The sequence below is a fragment of the Mchenga conophoros genome, linkage group LG23 (genome assembly GCF_057382185.1).
Source record: "Mchenga conophoros isolate Kocher_MC1m ecotype Shallow Benthic linkage group LG23, M_conophoros_male_GT1.1, whole genome shotgun sequence".
Taxonomy (NCBI): Eukaryota; Metazoa; Chordata; class Actinopteri; order Cichliformes; family Cichlidae; genus Mchenga; species Mchenga conophoros.
Genome location: NC_140547.1, coordinates 27,107,906 through 27,126,002, shown reverse-complemented (window position 1 = coordinate 27,126,002; position 18,097 = coordinate 27,107,906). Strand labels below are relative to the sequence as shown.

The window sequence follows — 18,097 nt, the reverse complement described above, 5'->3', positions numbered from 1 at the left end:
TTTCTAAGGCTTTATCAACACCGGTGGAACAGGACCCGCTCACCGCCGCCAAGCTCCCGCTATCAGCCCGTCCTCGCAGCTCCTCTTCCCCGCAAAAAGAAGCCTCTGGACCCTCCTTTAAAAAAAAAAAGCAAAAAAAAAAAAAGAACAAAACAACAAAAAGAAAAACCCAAAAGAGAAAAAACAGAGCCGAGCAGGTATGTGCATCCTTACTTTTCTATCATTTCCACTCTTTTTTTCTTTTATATTCCTCCTCTCTCGCGCTCTCTCTCTTTCTCTCTCTCTCTGTCGCTCTCGCGCTGTCGCTCGCTGTCTCGCGGACAAATTGTGTCGGATATTACAACTTCCACGCGCTCGCGCCAGAGTTTGGGAGCTCCGAAACTTCGACTTACCTGCGCAGGTGGAGAAAGGTGCGCTTGGGTTTAAAAAATTTATTTATTTTATTTTCTTTAAAGGAAAAAAAATCCTCCGCTTTTTACATTTTTCCCACACACACACGCAGACACACGCCTCCCTGCGCTCTGCTCGCCGTCTCCCTCCGCGGTGTCCTGTAGAGGCGTCCTGCGGGGTTGTGACAGTCGGGGAGAAGCTGCTTTTTGTCGGGCGTCTGTCGCCGCACAGCCCCGGAGACCCGGAGAAAAAAAAGGCGATTCCGTACGGGTGTCTTTGTTTTTTTTATTCATTTATTTATTTCCTCTCGTTCTGGATCTTATTTGAACCATTTCTCCCACTCGCTCGCTCACTCAGCTCTCCACTCCAATACCCACTTTTCCCAGTAACGGCGATTTGCGCTGATAGATTCGCAGGCGAAACGCGCAATTTGGCTCTAATCGCTTCTTCTACTTTTATGTTTATGCGCCATTTGTGCCTTAAAGCTTTCTTTCCTCTCTCCTCTTTCTTCTTCTTCTTCTTTTGGCACATTTGAACAATTATCTCTCCCCCCCCCCCCCCCCCCGTCCATCTGTTATTTATTAGCAGAGTTTGGATTCACTTTATTAAACCTGAAAGAGCAATTTTTGCTCAAGTGTTTATCGGGTGTTGCGTGACTTTTAAATCCCAGGGAAAGCCCTCCGTTTTTAAAAGAACAGAGTGACTGAAATGTGAGTTTGTTCTCCCTAAAAAAGCGCAAAAAACTAGAAAATGATTGTTTTGAAGTTTAATTAAAAGAAGTGGATTTTTTTTAAAATATTTTGCTTACAACGGAGAGGAGGAGGTAGAGAGCGGGCTGTGAAACTTTCCTGATTTTAAATAAGAAGAATTCCGCTTCTCGTCCTCAGCCCTGATCTCTGAGCCGATCAGCTGAAAATCTAAATTAGACGGACACGGATCTCCCCCCCACCCTCCACCTCACCGCTCCTCTCCTCTCCTTCCTTTCCCCTATTTCTCCCATTTTTTCTTTCCTCCTCTCTCTCTTTGAAACGATCTGTCCCTCCGATCCAACACGCATTTTCAGCTTCTCGTCCGGGGCGCAAGTGGATGTGGATCACTCTCACACCCCTCCTCCTCCTCCTTCTACTACTTCACCACCACCACCACTACCTCCTCCTTCCCTTCACCCCAACTCACATTGTTGGTGCTGGTGTGTGTGTCTGTGTGTGTTTTCAGATCTCAAGCTGAAATCAAGGAATCGAGTCCATGCGAGCTGCCATCTGATCCCACACACACACTTATCAATGAAGCAGGAGATCATGGCGGATGGCCCCAGGTGTAAGAGGCGAAAACAAGCCAACCCGAGACGGAAAAACGGTAAGAGAAAAGATGACGGGACGCAAAGCTGCTGCTGCTGTTGTTGTGGTGTTAGTGATGGTGGTGGTTGTGTGTGTGTGTGTGTGTGTGTGTGTAGTGTAGAGGTGGTGGTATCTTTGGATGTAAGCCCGCTTTCAAGGCTTCTCGCTGCGGTTCAGGGGTGTGTGTGTGTGTGTGAGAGAGAGAGAGAGAGAGAGAGAGAGTCCGCGTTCATTCGGGCTTAAAAAATAAATTATTATGACTATTTACTTTATTTAGTTTTTACGCGTGGATGTAAAGAGAGCGTTACCCCGGGAGAGAAAGTGTGCGTAAATGCGTCCTAGGATTCAGTTTCTCTGTCCTTTTTTTATTTTATTTTATTTTTTTTAGTTATTTATAATTTGAAATAATAGCGGCTTTTAATTGTGGTGAAGCGAGGGGGAGGGTGGAGGGGGTGAAGATTGTCAGGAGGCTTGTGTTGAAAAAAACAAAACAAAAGAAAAGTCCAAAAATGTTAAATAGTGAGAATAAACTTGTGGATGTTGGAAAGTTTGGCGGTTGCCGGCTGCTTTCTCTTTGGGGAAAAAAAGAGAAAAGACAAGAAAAATCGGCCATGGGGGAGGACTGAGTGTCTGCCTGAGTGTAGCGGTCACTGGCTGTGGAGGAAAAAAAGTCCAGTCTTGTGACTTTGAGTTTTTAATCCACGCGCTGGCACTCCGTGACCACCACACACAAAAACACACACACACTTTCCCCCTCTATTTCTATAATAAATCCACGCTAATGGGCCTTTATATTCTTTCTTTTTCATTAGTATTTTTCGAAGTCTTTGAACGCCTCACTGTCGCTGCTTTTCCGGGACATATCTCACAGGAGGTGGCACTTGGCTTCTCTGGTTCACTTTTTTCCTTTTTTGAATTTTTTTTAAACGATTAAAAAAACAACAACAACAACAACAACTTTATTTTCCTATCAGTAAGTGAAGGCAGCACGAGAGGCTTGTATAAATAGGGTGACATGTCCGATAAATGCTGGACATTAATTGGGTCTGGACTGGGGAGCGCTGGAGGTGGAGATTTGTTGCTTTTCTTCCTCCATTTGACTGCACCACACTTTTCCCCACAAGAGGCAAATCTGCAGTGACATTTCCTGGCCCCCGTTATTCCTGATTATTCCATACAGGCTCAGAGAGAGAGTGTGTGTGTGTGTGTAAGTGTGTGTGATTCAGCAGGTTTTTATTTGCAGTTTTTAATTTTAAAAGAAAGGAAAGACAGAGAGAGAGAGAAAACTGTGCCCCCACAGGTTATTTATCTAGATCAGATTTCACTTATTGATCCCGCACAATCGATGGCAGACAAGCATTTTGTTCCACGCTTAAAGAGCCTCACAACAGTGCAGGAGATCTCTCACGTTCTGGATCTGCGGCAAGATGGAATAACAAGGACGGAAGAGATGTGATGGTGTGTGTGTGTGTGTGTGTGTGCATTTTAGCCTTGGCCACCTGTTTTGGTTAAAAAGGAAATAAAAATAATAATAATAATAATAGGAGCACAAATATCATTTTCACACCCTTAAACCTGACGGAGCTCTGGCACGGCTGCAGGGAGATTATTTTTATCCGTTGTAGGGAAAGCATGCAGCGTATTCCCGTCTTCTTCTTCTTCTTCTTTCCTTATTTTAAAAGAAAGTACATTTATTAAAAAAAAAAAGTCAAACAAGCCCTCTCTGATGACACCCCCCCCCTACTATTCCCTTCTTCCTCCTCACTCCTCAACCCCTCACCCCCCCCACCCCCCCCAACCCCCCTCCTCTGGGAATTCAGAGGCTTATTGAGGCTTGGCCACTCTCTCCTCTCTGTCCTCTTCCTGCCCGGGCTCGGGTCGCTCGGAGGGGATGGCGGTTTGTTTACGGCTCGGCTGCCACACTTAAAAACAAAACACAGATTTAAAAATGAAGAAGAAGAAGAAGGAGGAATGCTAAATATTCCAGCAGATGGATGTCGAGTTAGGCGCACTAACTGGCAAATCAGATGAATGTACACAAATGCGATATACGTTGAATTAGAGCTGGTGTCTCTGAGGCGGCGGTGCGCTAATTCTAATTTGTGTGCCACCTGTTTTGTTATGTTTTTTTTTTACTATTTTTTTAAAAATAGAAATAACACACACACACACACCCCTTCCTCCTCCTCCTCCTCTTCTTCGGTGGAGCGCTTTCTTGGAGCCCCTCTTTGACATTCTCCTCCAGATGACTGTTGGCCTTCAGGGTTGGAGTTGCTGCGCTCGCTCTCACGTCATGTGGTATTTAACAGCGCAGTTCGCCACTTATCCCTCTCCCAAAAAAAACCCGCCTCTCTTGCAGATTTCCGAGGAAAATATTTTTTATGAAAAAGCGCAGAAATGACATTTTTTTATTCTCACACGACTGTTAGAACCACCGCAGAGAGAGGGAGAAGAGAGAGAGAGGGTCTCTTCTTCCTGCTGTGAAACTCGATCTCAGCAGCGTGAAGCGTTTGAGAGTTTGGCCTTCGCCAGGTGTTGCTTGTCACATCCAGCTGTGACAGCACACACACACACTCACACACACACACACACACACACACACACACGGACACACACACACACCTGTCCTTATTTTCTTATTACTCAACCAGCATCAAAAACAAAAAAGAAACCACGAAAAGCTCGACTCTGTTTTTGCAGTTTGGACTCCCTGCACGAGGAGAGGAGGAAGGAGGAAACACACATGTTGCAGATGTTGCAGGTGCTTTTCCCATCCTGCTTTCTTTTTTCCTTTTCTTTTTTTCTTTTTCGGTGATTCTTCGCCCTCCAAAATACTCCTATTACATAATCCGAAGCAGTCCGAATCCTGCTCTCTATCTATTGCTGACTCTTTCTCCTCAGTTGTGCGAATGTTGTCACATATTTATGAGTAAAATGGAGGAAGAAACCATCTTTTTATTCTTCTTCTATTCTGCTTGTTTTTTTTAAAGTTGTGTTTGGAGCATCTGCAGTCAAAAATTTAGGGGGGTGAGGGCGACTAAGCAAAAAGAGAAGGAAGAGGTTGGGGGTGAGGAGGAGGAGGTTTCACGGGGCGCTCGCGGACAATTGATTGTCAGCGGTAATGTGTTTCATTTACATGTTTATACCGTCAATAGTGGCGAACAAGGGGGGGGGGGCTGGGGGTGTCCACGGCACGCCATTCACTGCTGCCATTCCCATACGGGCTGGCGATTGTTGTGCACCAGCAGACAGAGCAGGAGAAGAAAGAAAGAAAGGACAGAGAGAAAGAGTTCAGCTGTGCGTTATTTTCTTTAAGTGAAATGATGACATCAGGCAGGGACGACTCCTCCGAGCCTCCTGCCTGTCACTGCACTGCTTCGGCATCGAGAGGCCCGATATTCCTCCTGCACGGAGCTAAATATATCTGTGAATGAGATTGCTGTGGAGGGAGGAAAAGCAAAAACATAAACAAAAATATATTCAAAGGAAAATAGAAAAGGAGGGACTTTTTATTCCTTATAAAATTCCTGTGATTGGGATTTATTTCGGAGATGCGGTGTGATGTCTGCTCCTCTTAGCGTGTGCTTTCCACCAGGAATTAAATCAGGAATGTTGCTGCAGCACATGCACGTTTTTTTTCTTCGACTTCTTCCTCTTTTTTTTCATGCTTTGATAAGGCAGATAAAAGCAAATAGCATGGCTTGTGGCTGTACCCCCCCCCCCCCCCCCAACACACACACACATATTTTTAAAAAAGGAGGAGAGGTAGAAGCTAATGATCATCTCACCTTCATCCTAAACGCAGGACAGCAAACTTTCATCAATTCCCTCCTCCACCTTCTTTTAATTTTTATTATTATACCCCCCCCCCCCCCACACACACACACACACACACACACCCCAGGGGAAAAAAGGCATTTTTTTTACACTTCTTTTCTTAAAAAAACCAAAAAAACTCCTTCCTCCTCTTCTTCCTCCTTCCTCCTCGACCGCCCTGCCTACTTGTGTGGAGATATTTTTTCCGCCTGGCGGCCAGAGAACACACACTCACAGAGGCACGGCGAGCCCGGACCCCCTGACACCGCGGGTCTTTGGAATGCCTTAGGTACGATTTCACTTTCGCTCACATCAATGCTGACCTGAATGCCTTTCATATCTGATCCGCCGCGTCTCTCCTGGTAAACATCCCCCCGGGGGGAGGAGGAGGGAGGGAGGAAGAGGAGAGTAGAGAGGGGTGGGGGGGAACAAAGAAAAGGAGCTCCTCTTCTCCTCCTTCTTCTTCTCCTTCTTCTTCTCCTCCTTCTTCTCCCTCTTAATCACAATTCAGCCCCTTTCGCCGCCAGCAGCAGGGCTCGCACATTTGCATTCAGCATCAGGAAGAAAAAAAAGGGCCTGAGATGAAAAGGGGGGCGAGAGAGAGAGAGAGAGAGAGGAGAGAAAAAAGGGAGACGAGGAAAGGGGGGAAAACTAGAGGTGGGTGGGTGGTGGGAGAGAAATAACTAGGGTGTTTGTGGTTGTTTGTTGGTTGTCCCCTGGTTACAAGCCTTTTATAGCCTCCCTTACTCCATTGCAAGGGTCCCCGGGCCCCTCCTGACAGACAGATAGTGTTACGAGATGCCCACACTATTCGTGGCCACTCACACTTAAGAAGAAGGAGGAGAAGAAGAGAGAGGTATAAAAAAAAGAAAAAGATCCTGGCTGCGACCGATTGGATTGTGCACAAAGAAGGAGATAAGAGTCGGGAGCAGGTGTCTGCACGATGCGCTTTTTTTCCCTCTGCTTCTTCTTCCTCTGTTTGGCACCAACTTCTCGGCAACTTTGCACGTGAATTCAAATAAATAAATAAAATAGTAGCCGCAGTCTTTAATTATTTATCTGTTATCGTCGGATTGCCAGAGCTGTAAAGTGTTGGATGGATGGAGAGGCGGGGGTATCATGTGATCTGGATTTCAGTTTTCCTTTCATCCCTTCCTCACCCACAACTTTCCTCTCTTTATTTTTTTTCTTTCCTCTTTCTTTTCGGTTAAGAAGAAGGATTATCGGTACACCTTCCCTCCCTCCCTACTGGCCCAAGCTGCGCAGGATTTAGGCAGATTTACTTCAGCAAACACCTTTGGACACTGGGGCTTGTTGGTGGTGGTGGTGGATGGGGGGGGGGGGGGGGGGGTGAGAGAGAGAGAGGAATACGAGTCTGTTTGCAAAAGGGGCCTTTTGTTCGGAGAGGTTCTGGATAATGCCTTACCAGGCAGCCACGATATTAACCCGTGCGTTGGAGAAAACAGGGGTGGAGGGGTTAATGCTTTGCATGAGAGCGCTGTGACCATCCCTGCCGCCGCCTCCTCCTCTCTTGTTTTCTGGGTTTAGTTAAATAAAATTCCCATAATTTTGAAAAAATTCGACTCACATATATATATTTTTTTTCATGCAGAATGTATTTGGGCTGATGCACACTCACACAAACACGAAGCAACTGCCAAGAACGATGAAAGCGAGAGCGGTGGCCGGGATCCGTTGCCTGACTAACACCGAGGCATGAATCAGCCAATAGTGAGCCAACTCTGCCCCTCTCTGACTTGCCTTTATGCTTTTAAACCCGCTTGCAATGACACGTCAGACCAAAGAAAAGCAACTCTTTAAAAAAAAAAACTTTTTACTGTATCTGTTCCCTGAACCGCCGGTAAGGATCGAGCTCGGTTTGCTTGGACTCTGGCAGTTTGTGGTGGTGTAAAGGCGGCGGCAGCAGTAAAGATGGAGCAAAGGTGACAGACTTCAAGGTGTTTGTGGCAGCCGGCTTGTCCCCTCCTTCCTTATTATTTTTTTTTATTCCACCACCACCATCCCTGAATTTGACAGCTCCTATCAACTCCCCCTCCACCCTCCCCCTCCTCCTCGCTCTAAAAGTTGCACTCAGATGTCTTTCTCCTGCTTCCCTGACTTTATTTCATGCCTCCATGCGTGTTTTCTTCCACCTCTTGTTTTTTCTCTCTCATTTTTTGGGGGGGACATAAAAAAAAAAAAGCAAACACAGAAATTGAAACTTCACTGGTCCGGCAAATAATTGCATGCATTTGGACTTTTCATTTACACTCTTTACCCTAAGCCCAGGCATGTTTTATGCATCGCGTAGGAAAGATGGTAGGAGGAGGGAGGGAAAAAACCTGCATTTTCTCATTTTTTTCCCTTAAAAAAAATATCATGCCTCATTTGAGTCTTTCTCAAGTGAAGATGCAAAGTCTTTATTTGGCCCATCCGTTCCATCTCGTTCCTGCTGTTTGCACTTATTCAGTCGTTGCATTTTCTACGCCTGTGATTTTTCTGTTTTTTCTTTTTTTAAAAATGCTTTTCGACATTCTTTCCACAACTTTTTTCCCATTTGCGAGGGAGTCTGGGCGCGACAGGCGACAGGTTGCTGAGCAGGTGTAAACTAACGTTCAGATTTCATAATTACACAGGAAGGAGGGGGGGGGTGCGAGGAGAGGCAAAAAACAGAAAAAAAGAAGACGAAGAGAAAGAAAGAAAGGAGAGACAACTTAAAAAACACTGACTTCCTTTTTTCTAACAGCGCCGTCTGTGTGCACGGCAACTCTTCTAAAATGTCCCATTTCTCTGCACATTCATCACGACTACTGCGGCTCAGAGTCCCCCCCCACACACACACCACAAATATCGATCATAATGGGGGGGAGGCGAGGCGTCAGCTCCGATTATGAAGCGCTTTTAACAAACAAGATTGAGTCTTAATAGAGCAACAAAGAATCAAATATAGATTTAATCAAAAGAGCAAACACCTCACAGCTGCTTTGAGCTCGTGTGCTAGCACGCGTGCGTGACTTATCGCTGCTGCTGTCAAGTGTAAAGCAGGGCACAGCTTCATGAAATAATCTATTAAAATAATTTTTTCCCCATTTCTTCTTCTTCTCTCCCCGTTTTTTTTATTTGGCGGCAGCTGCTTCAGAGATGACACCTTTGTGCAAACAAGTGTTGAAAGGAGCCTCCAGTTTTTCTGCTCTGATGTCGGCGCTGCTGATCTGCAAGCGCCTGCTCGCTGCCACATGTACACACTCTCTCACACACACACACATTTAGTAGGAAACACACACACACACACTCTTTGATGTATGTTTGATTGTCGGGTGGAAGAGCTCTTCTGGCAAGGTCACGGCCGCGTGGAACAATCAATAACAGATCGGCAGATTAAGGCACGGTGACATCTGGAAATCTAGGTCCCTTTTTCCGCGCTCGCCTTCGTGCTTCCATCCCACCTTTAATTCTGGATAATAGAACATGCTATTTGATCAGGGGGCTCGCTTTCTTACCATAGTTTATTATTCAGAAGGTGTCCCGCTTCTCTGCCACCTAAGTGCGCCCCTCTTGTTACCTTTTCCTCTTTTTTCTTTCCTTCTAACGAGGACTTGCTGTCCGCTTCTCTTTGTGCTCCAGTCTCCCCCCCTCCCAGCTCCAATCCCGTCTTGCGTGGAAGTAAATTCAGATGTGTTATCTCAATTTAATTGCACCAGATTGCCAAGTGAGATTAGGACAAAATTAGGTCATTTTGCGGTTGCACAAATTTCACTCACTTTCATCTCGCTGTTGATCAAGCACCTTCTTAACCGGAGGTTGCAGCGCAAAGAGGGAGATGGTCAGAAATTGCCCCGACCTCCTTGTTATTCAGACGTTCATTTAACCTTTTGGCACGAAGGAGAGCTGGAACACGGACAGGGAGCGCACCCTCCCCACCCCTTTTAAATGTCATCTGTGGTGCAGGCAGTGGACTCTGAGAGGTGAATCCACGTGTTAATGGGTTCTGACTGGAGAGGGAGCCCCCTCCCCTGAACGCCTCATGTCCCATCGCTGTCAAACACGAATGTCAAACAAACACCTCCTCAGGTAGAGGGGGGATAATCACACCGACAGGCCTGTCCTCAGCCTTTCTGACACGCAGGAAGAACAGGATGGGGGGGTCTGCAACAGAAAAAAGCTTTTTCTGGCAAGAGCGCAGGTCAAGGTTTTTCGGCAAGGTGGTCTGGCAAAGAGTTCGTGGGTTTGAGTGTAAAATACATGACGGTAAATTAAGGATTTTTGGAGCTGGAGGCTTAGGTTTGACAGGGTCGAACTTTTTGTGGTTGTGGTTGCAGTTTTGGTTTTCAGGAGTCAGAGCACGATTCTGGTTTTGGATTGGAAAAAGCTCTGAGGCTGAATTATTATCGACCTTTAGAAGTCATGATGAGGTGATAAACCCAAGGTTTGTGTGGTTGTAGCTGCTGCTTGCTTTTGAGGTCTTGAGAAATCCGATGAGAGCTTTTGGCTATGGCATGCTGTTCACGCTGGATTGTTGGGACGAAAGGGTATTTCCTGACCTAGAAACCTTGCGGGAGACAACTTAGATCTGGTCCGATATGAAGACTCGAGTTCATACTTGGCCTTGTGACTCAGTCTAAGACACAGCCTGGTCTTTGGTTGAGTCAACATTTTATCGCTTGATAGCCTGGGGATGTTTTTGTACATCGCTGAGGGTTTATTCTTTGGGGTTTTCAAAAATCTTACGAATTCCGTAGGGGGTAGCTATCAAGTCAAGGGTTCACCTCTTCTCTTCTGTGTTTTCCCTTCTCATTTTTGGTTGGAAAACCTTCAGGTTAGACTTGTGTTGCACTATCAAGTCATTAGATCGGTGCCTAAACTCTAAACATGAACAACCAGGGGGAATCTAACTCTCCTTTTTGCTCCTCGCCCCACCTTTGTGTCGCCCAACCAGTCCATTTCCCCTTACCTCTACTTCCATCCATCCCAGTCAGTCATCTAATCAGTCAGCCGTCTCTAATTACTTCTCCCCCACCCAAGGGAAGCTACTTCCTTATCGCCTGGCCGTCTTGCTCCGGCATTCCTGAGATAAATTCTCCACCACTTTGTTATTCTTACTACTTAGGGGTATTGGAATTAGCATGGCCATCAAAGCAGACCTTGTACTCTGCCTTTTTTCTCACACACCCCCTCACGACCTTATCTGTGGTCATACATTACAGTCGGGCATGGGGGGGAGGCGTGCCCACAGGCCGCAGAGGTGAATAACGGACAGAGGTATCGAGCCGACTTCAAAGACGTGTGGGATGATGAAGCGATGCAAATGTGCAGCTTGTGGCCTTTGTAGCCATGCAGGTACTCGAGGGCTGCGTGGTAAAGGATTAGTCAAATTGCACTCGGCGGTCCAGGTATTGCATGTGTCCTTTCATATTTCCATGTTTGTATTTATAGAAAACGGCACACTAAAGGGCTTCCTGCGCTGCCAGAAAGCTGTCATTTACGCACCGAGCCAGTTTCACAACCTCACCAGCTCCTTCATACCTGTTAAAACCTCCACTTGGCAATCTCAAGCATCCTGGGGTAAATAATCAGTGCTCCATTCATCCCCACAAACCCCACTTTCTTTTTTTTTTGCTACCGCTTCTTTTTTTTTTTTGCAGATGTACGGGTTCGCCCTCGCTTCCTTCCTTCCTTCCGCTCCTCGCCGTATGTTACCCAACATGGTTTATACCTCAACAGCAAGCAGACGCCGCCTTATAAACTGGCAATCACAGTATCCCTAATGTTATTACTTTTCATAATTAGTTACAGCAACACTCATTCCACGACTGGCGGAAAGGAGTATTCCTTAGTAATTAAGGTAATGAAATATTCATTTATGCTACCTTTTCAGCGGTCTCACAAATGAGCCAGCCATGCTTAATGTCCGCCCTGCCTCTGATTTTATTATGATGGCAGACTGGCACATCTGCAATTAGTACTCGCGCTGACAGTTAGCGTTTCAGTTAGCGGCACTAAGCAGAGGGAGGCGAGGTGAGGTAGCGAAGGGTGGGTTGGGTGCACCCCGGTGCGATTACACGCCCCTCTGCCACCCTACCTACCCCCCCTCCACAGCTTGCAGCTTTTACTCCACTTGTCTTTTTTTTCTTTTGCCCCCCTTTTCTGCTTTTTTCCTGTTACCTTTTTCTCCTCCCCGACGGAGAGGTTACCTTTTCCCAACGGTGCAAAATTGACTTGACATAACTGTTCATCAGTTTCAGTCCTCCCCGCTGCTGTCACCGCCACCACCGCCGCCCTCTCTCTCCCCTAGCTCACCCCAAGGTAGTTTGCATCAAATCAGGCCCAGTCAAGCTTCAAGTGGAAATTGGCAGGCCAGAACCTGACAGTGGAGGAGAAAACGAAGGAAGGGAGGGAGGAAAGAAGCAGGCAAATCACGGCACACAAGGAGAGACCTGAACTACATCCAAGATGGTGATCGGGAGGTCAAGCTTTGGGGTTAAGTGCTAATAAGTCAGCTCGGAATCAAATCTTATTAGCGAGAATATAGCTAACAGTTTGGATATTTACTGGGCCAGATTGCCACATTTCTTCTTGCTTGGAACCACTGACACGAGCAGTTTTCCCACCGGCTCGGAGCCACGACGTAGCGAAAAACATAAATTTTAAGGAAAGTATGAATATTAATTACCAGCTGGGAGAAAAAGGAAGTCAGAGGAGTTTTTATTTTGCATATTTTTAAAGGGGTGGTGGCCATCTTCTTAAAGAGGGGCCACAAACATGCATCCATATTTGCATATTTTTGGACACATGTATTTATACGCCACCCATCTGTGCATGCTCACTGGCACGCAGGTGCACATGTTTTCCCCTCCTCCTGATCCTCGCTGTGGCCCGCAGTGGGACATTTAGTGATGAAACTTTTAGCGACTCTTCGCATTTGCTCCAGTTCTGTCGCAGCCACGTCACACGAAGCTCAAACCCCTCCTCGCCTCCCTCCTCACAGCTGCTATATATTCTTATTAAGCGAGAGAGGTGAGTGCTCTTTTTCTCTTTTCTTGTTGTTTTTTTCTTGCCCCTTTAATGGCCTCTGAGGATTTTTGACGCTCCTTCTTCACTCTTGCGTCGCCCCATCACACCTTCTCCCTCTTTATCTTCATCTACTTGCGTCATCCTGGCTCCTTCCTCGCTCCTTCCTCGCCACTTTCTCCTTTTCTCCCACCTTCTATCTTAATCTCCCCCCCCCCGCCTCCCTAGCCTAACCCTCATATTTTCGCCCTTTCTCTCATTCCCATTCCCTGCCTCCCTGTCCTCGGCTTTGCATGTGCCTCCGATGGGCTGATGGGCTGTTGCGACAGGGCAGCATTGAGGTAAAACGGTGTGACGGCAGAGTTTTGTTAAGCCGAGAACAAAGGCCTCGGAGATGCCGGGGCCAAGCCATTGTCGTCCCCCCCCCCCCTTACCCCCCCCGTCCCCATATTGGCCTTGCCACAGTTTTGCAAGATTTAATGCTCTGTTTACCTCCAACCAATCACCACTAATATTCAAAGAGGAGCTTCTTCCTTTAAGATAGATCCCTCAAAAAAGAGAAAGACCTGCGGGTTTGCTTGTAGAGGAGTGTAACGCAGGGTATTCATCGAAAATCATAAAAGGAAGTTGTATTCAAATCAAACTGTCAACCTTGGGCCTGCAGTTGTACGGAAGTAGTGGCATGCTCCTTATATACATCTCAAACTTCCTGCGAATCCCATAAATCTTTAAAATAACACCAAATGCTTTTTGCAAACAGCGAGACTGACGGTGACTGTGAGAGAGATAGGGAACAAGTGTATGTGTGTGTGTCACACAGAGGGAACATGTGTGTGTGTGTGTGTGTGTGTCTGGTCCGTTGGAGTTACCCTGCATGGTCTTTGGGCAAACTGAAAGCAGTGCTCAGTGGGATTAGAGAATGAGTGTTGCTGGGGGTGGCGGAGGGTGGGTGGAAGGGGGGCAGAACACAAGAGGATTCTGGGAGGTTTTTTTTTTCCCTGTGCTATAGCAGCAATCTGCTAAAGAGAGAAAACAACTGCTTCCTAAAGGGCGCGTACAAAAAAAATCCTAGATCCTGATCGCTCCTGATAGCAAATCATTTCCCAAAAATGTAACCTGGGAAGCTGGGAGATTTAAAGAAAGGTGCTTAATTTGCACGGAGTGCATAAATAAATAAATCTACAAGTTAAAATACAAAAATATATATATAAATTTATCACATTTTTCCTCTAGCAGGTCTCCGTCTTCTGTCTACACCTGCATCACTCTACAGGAAAAAGTGTTTATCTACCTTTGATGAGAGGGCGTACTCATTAATGGCTTCCCTCTCAATTTGGCTGGCGGATGTAGATAGCAGACAGAAAATAGTTCCTGCATGCTAAAAGCTACTGCTCACACAATGTTTGTGGATTTTTTGAATAACCTGGTCATGAAAAGCTACTTTCAGCTGCTTCCTCCTCTTTGATCCGGCTTCTGACACAACCCTGAAAGGATTAGTGTCTTCTGCTGGAATCAAACCAGTGACCTCATGAAGGACCTGGTCCTTCATGAGGTCCTTTTAGCGCCATTTTACTCAAATTATTCACTCCAAAACTATGCAACTCACACCAGAAACACCTGCAACACCTAAATTTGACCTTTGTGGCTCAGGGTAAAAAAGTCGCACCTCCAAGCTTACACAAGCATTTTAAGGATTTACTCCGCAATGTGGCACGTTTGCTTTATTTATTTATTTTCGCTTCAAGTGACTCAGACAGTAAAATCAAAGTTTCCGCGAACAAGGGGCCGTAAACGCAGTCGAAAGCGCCGTCATCGAACCCAATGATATTTTCACGAGCGCATAAAGATTATGAGTCCATTTTGGTCGCACCCCATCTGTGCTTTCATTTGCGTCTATATGCCGAGCAGTTAAAGGGGGGAGGCAGAGTTAAGACGCGCCGGTGACTTTCACTCGGTTAGATAGTTTGTTAAGGTCAAACGAGATGGTTTAATCCACATGCCCTTCCTCCCTCTCCTCGAAAAGCCTTAAAACCTCGGGATGATTGACAAGCAAGGAAGTTGATGGCAGTTGTTCCGAGGTGGTGGTGGTGGGGAAGAAAGTAAATAAGACACTTCCTGCCAAATCCTCCCCATACTGCGGCAGCGATTAACGAGTTAACTAAATGAAACAATTTGTCAACAGACGAGTCTATCCAAACCCCCTTCTTTTCCACTGCTGGTTTTTGCCTTTTTTTGCCCCCCCGCCTCCCTCCCCGCAAAACAATTACAAAATTACAGTAGATAAAAACTGAACGTCGCTCCGTATTTATGCAATCAACATAACGAAGAAACAAAACAATTTAATGTGGAAAAATCATCATTCATCTGCATTATAATTGCTTCTCTTTCACATCTACGGGGATGGTTAATTAAAATTGTGATTAAATGCGCCTGCACTGCCTAAGATGTCTTCCCCCTAAACAGGTGCTACAGAATTTAAAAGTAAAGAGAGAAAGCTAATTAGCATTGGAAATTGAGAAATTGCCTGCAAGAATCGGTGTTAATTTCAGTCACTGATGAGGTAATTTATAAAGGGGGAGCACCAAGGAGAGGCTGAGATTGCAACATGGACTCCCCCACCCCACTGCACCTCACCCCAACCCCTCCATCCACATAACTGGTTTCCCAGCATGCAGGTGAAGCTGTTTGCAAAACATCGAAGCCGCTTGGTATTCTGTCTTAGTTACCGCCGCTTTACGAGTAAAGGCAAACACATATTTTCTTTCCAAGAGGTTAAAAAAGGGAGTCAGGAGAATCGTTTCCAAGCAGTAAGATAAGAGGGGGGTTGAGGAAGTAGGAAGGAGAGGTTGCATCCTAAATCTGCCTAGAAGTTTTTTGGTTGTAGCAGCGCTCAAATGGTGGTTGTAAATCTTTCAATCCAAGTCAGGGAAAACACGACATCGAAGCTGCGGTGCTGTGGGTTTTTTTCCCCGCTCGGGCTTTGTTGGCCGACGTCCTTCGTCCCACTCAGAGTTTCCAGAAACTTCACAGATACCGCTGATCTCGAGTTCTCGTTGTATGCTCTCCACCCCTCCCAACACTAGTAATTACCTGTCATTGTCCATCATTATAGTTGGCCTTGGAGAAATGTCAGGCCTGGAACGAGACCGAGCCAAGCTGTTCCAGCGTGTTCTGAACTTGGCCGCAACCGGGTCACATCTCCCGTTTCTGAACTCGCCCCGTTGACCTATCTGTCTCATTTATCTGCTTTATCTGTCTCTCTTGAAACGTGTCAGAGTTTGCATAAGTTTACATGCTTCTGTCAGTGGCTCTTCTTTGACAAAGACAGGCCTTGCTCCCGAATAAAAAAAAATTCTTCTTTGATGCTTGACCTTTTCTGATTTGTCACCAGCAGTGGTTTTTGGAGCAAAAAAAACTTCAGTGGCATCAGCAGCTAAAGTTTTCACAGAAATTGCCGTTTTTGAACCGAGAAAGGGGGTTGGACAGGTGGGAGGAAGGGGGTGAGCTAGCAGGCCGGAGATCATTAGGCTTCCACAGCGGTGGAGCTGAAGCATCAGCCAGCGCAAGGTTTAAAGAAAAAAAAAACTAGGAAAGCCAATTTGCTGAGACATACTCTGTCGACCTTTCATCATAACTGGGGCCTTTTTCTTTTAGATTAAGTCCAGTGAGCAGAACCCAGCCGCCTGTCAGCCCGTTAAGCCCCCCTCCTCCTCTTCCTCCTCTTCACTTTTTAACAATCGCCTCTCTCACTCAGCCTCAAAGCTCCCCTAACTTTCCACAGCTGCTATGTGACAAATCATCTACTTTATACCCCTCTTACCCCCTGCTTTTGACACCAGAGATGCTTGTTGCAGCATCCACTGGAGTTCTCTCATCCTAAAACATGAGGTGTCTAGTGTTAAAGCCTCACAGTGGTTGTAATTTGTTCAAACATACTGAAAATGTCAGGATGAATTTGTGGGGGAATATTTATGTATATAATTCAGAACAGTGATTCCAAAGCATGGACACCAGTATTCCTCATGGACTCATGGAGTATGTGGACAGATTGGTTTTAATTACAAGAACTGACTGGTCCTGAACAAGTTTAAGCTGTAATATAACAGACCTGCAACAGAAACAGACTAAATGCATATGTGATTAAAGTTAAAAATAATGATGATACTTGAAATAGCTCTGTACAAGTATGGCTAACAGCTATAATTGTTAGTTAATAGTAATGAAAACTTTTTGCTAGAAATATGGAAAAGCCATTGTAATTGTTATGTAACAGTTTAGATCAGCTAATAAAATTGTAAACTATAGATACTCAATAAACTATTAGTTAAAATGGTATATAAAATATTGGATTTACTGGCTAAAAGTGGAAATGGATTGCTAAAACTTCAGATTAACACACTGAAATCGGTCAAACTAGCTATCAGTATTGCTATTGTTAGCTAACAATGTAAATAAACAAACAAAATTGTTAGCTAAAATGATAGCAGGTGAATAGTTAGCAAAACCTTTTACTTTAAACTAACTTGGGCATAAACTGATAACAGCTAAAAATGTATGGATGAACAAGATTGCTCCTAAGTTGAAATACCTCAAACTAAAATGAAATGTTGGTAATTATTAGTTAAAAATTTAGCTAACAGTTGAAGTTAGCTAAAGCTACAGATTAGCATTTTTTAGTTAGGTAGAAATATAGCTAAAGGAACATATCAAAGTATGTATCATGTATTAGAGCTAAAATTGGTCGGTAAACATAATATATAGCAGTTAAATGGATTAGGCTTTGAAGTCAGTAAGCGATTTTCCTAAACATAAGTGCTAAATGATGCTACGTAAAAGTAGTCCAGATAAATTTTCAAATTAGTTTCTGAATATCTGACAGGCCTCTGACGTTACATCTCGTGAAATAAAGTTGGGCACCGCTCATTTAGAAGCCGTTTTGACCTTTTCCATGTGGTGCACTGGGCAAAAAAATTATCCTAGGTTTGATATTTTCAAGCCTTTGAGGCAGCTTTATGGTGAAACAAAGAAAAGGAAAAGCTGGAGTACATGTCTTACAAGTATATTCCAAAACAGGAATAAGAACGTGAAGGAATTTGCTGAAACTGTTCCATGGACATCACCCATAGCAGAACTCCTTCATGATTATTTTATGACACCCCCCCCCCCCCCCCCCACCTCTCCTTCCTCTACATCCTTGTCCATCTTCTTCCTCGTCTTCCTTTTCCCCCGCTCTTTGAGTCACTTCGCTGAACAGGTCAGGCAGTAAGTGACAAGGTATTTCGTCGTTTTGTGAACCTTTGCCAGACTGATTGTTCAGTGCAAGTGTAGTGTAACTGAGCCGCTTGTAGCTTGCTGGAGTGTGGAAAATAAGATCGAGGACTGATTTTTTTTCTTTCTCCCACTACCTCCCTCCTTTCTCCCTCCCTCTCTGTCTCCGTCTTGGTTTTACAACAATGTAAGATAGTAAAATAGATATCCAGTGGCTCAGTGAGCGCTCGCTCCCGTGCTCCGACGTTGCTGTCGCTCTTCATACATTTCCGTTCCAC

At 45.3% G+C, this 18,097-nt stretch overlaps 1 protein-coding gene across 4 annotated transcripts in view; it reads left to right on the top strand.

Annotated features, from left to right (window-relative positions):
- The first annotated feature begins 55 nt into the window (after positions 1-55).
- The window catches only part of zeb2b (zinc finger E-box binding homeobox 2b), a 98,596-nt gene continuing 80,554 nt past the window's right edge, over positions 56-18,097 (top strand). For all 4 annotated transcript variants that reach the window (XM_085263783.1, XM_085263781.1, XM_085263782.1 and 1 more), the window contains exons 1-2: positions 56-197; positions 1,606-1,746. In XM_085263783.1, coding sequence (XP_085119909.1) covers positions 1,674-1,746 — 73 coding nt within the window. In that variant the 5' untranslated portion in view covers positions 56-197; positions 1,606-1,673. The remainder of the gene's footprint in view (positions 198-1,605; positions 1,747-18,097) is intronic.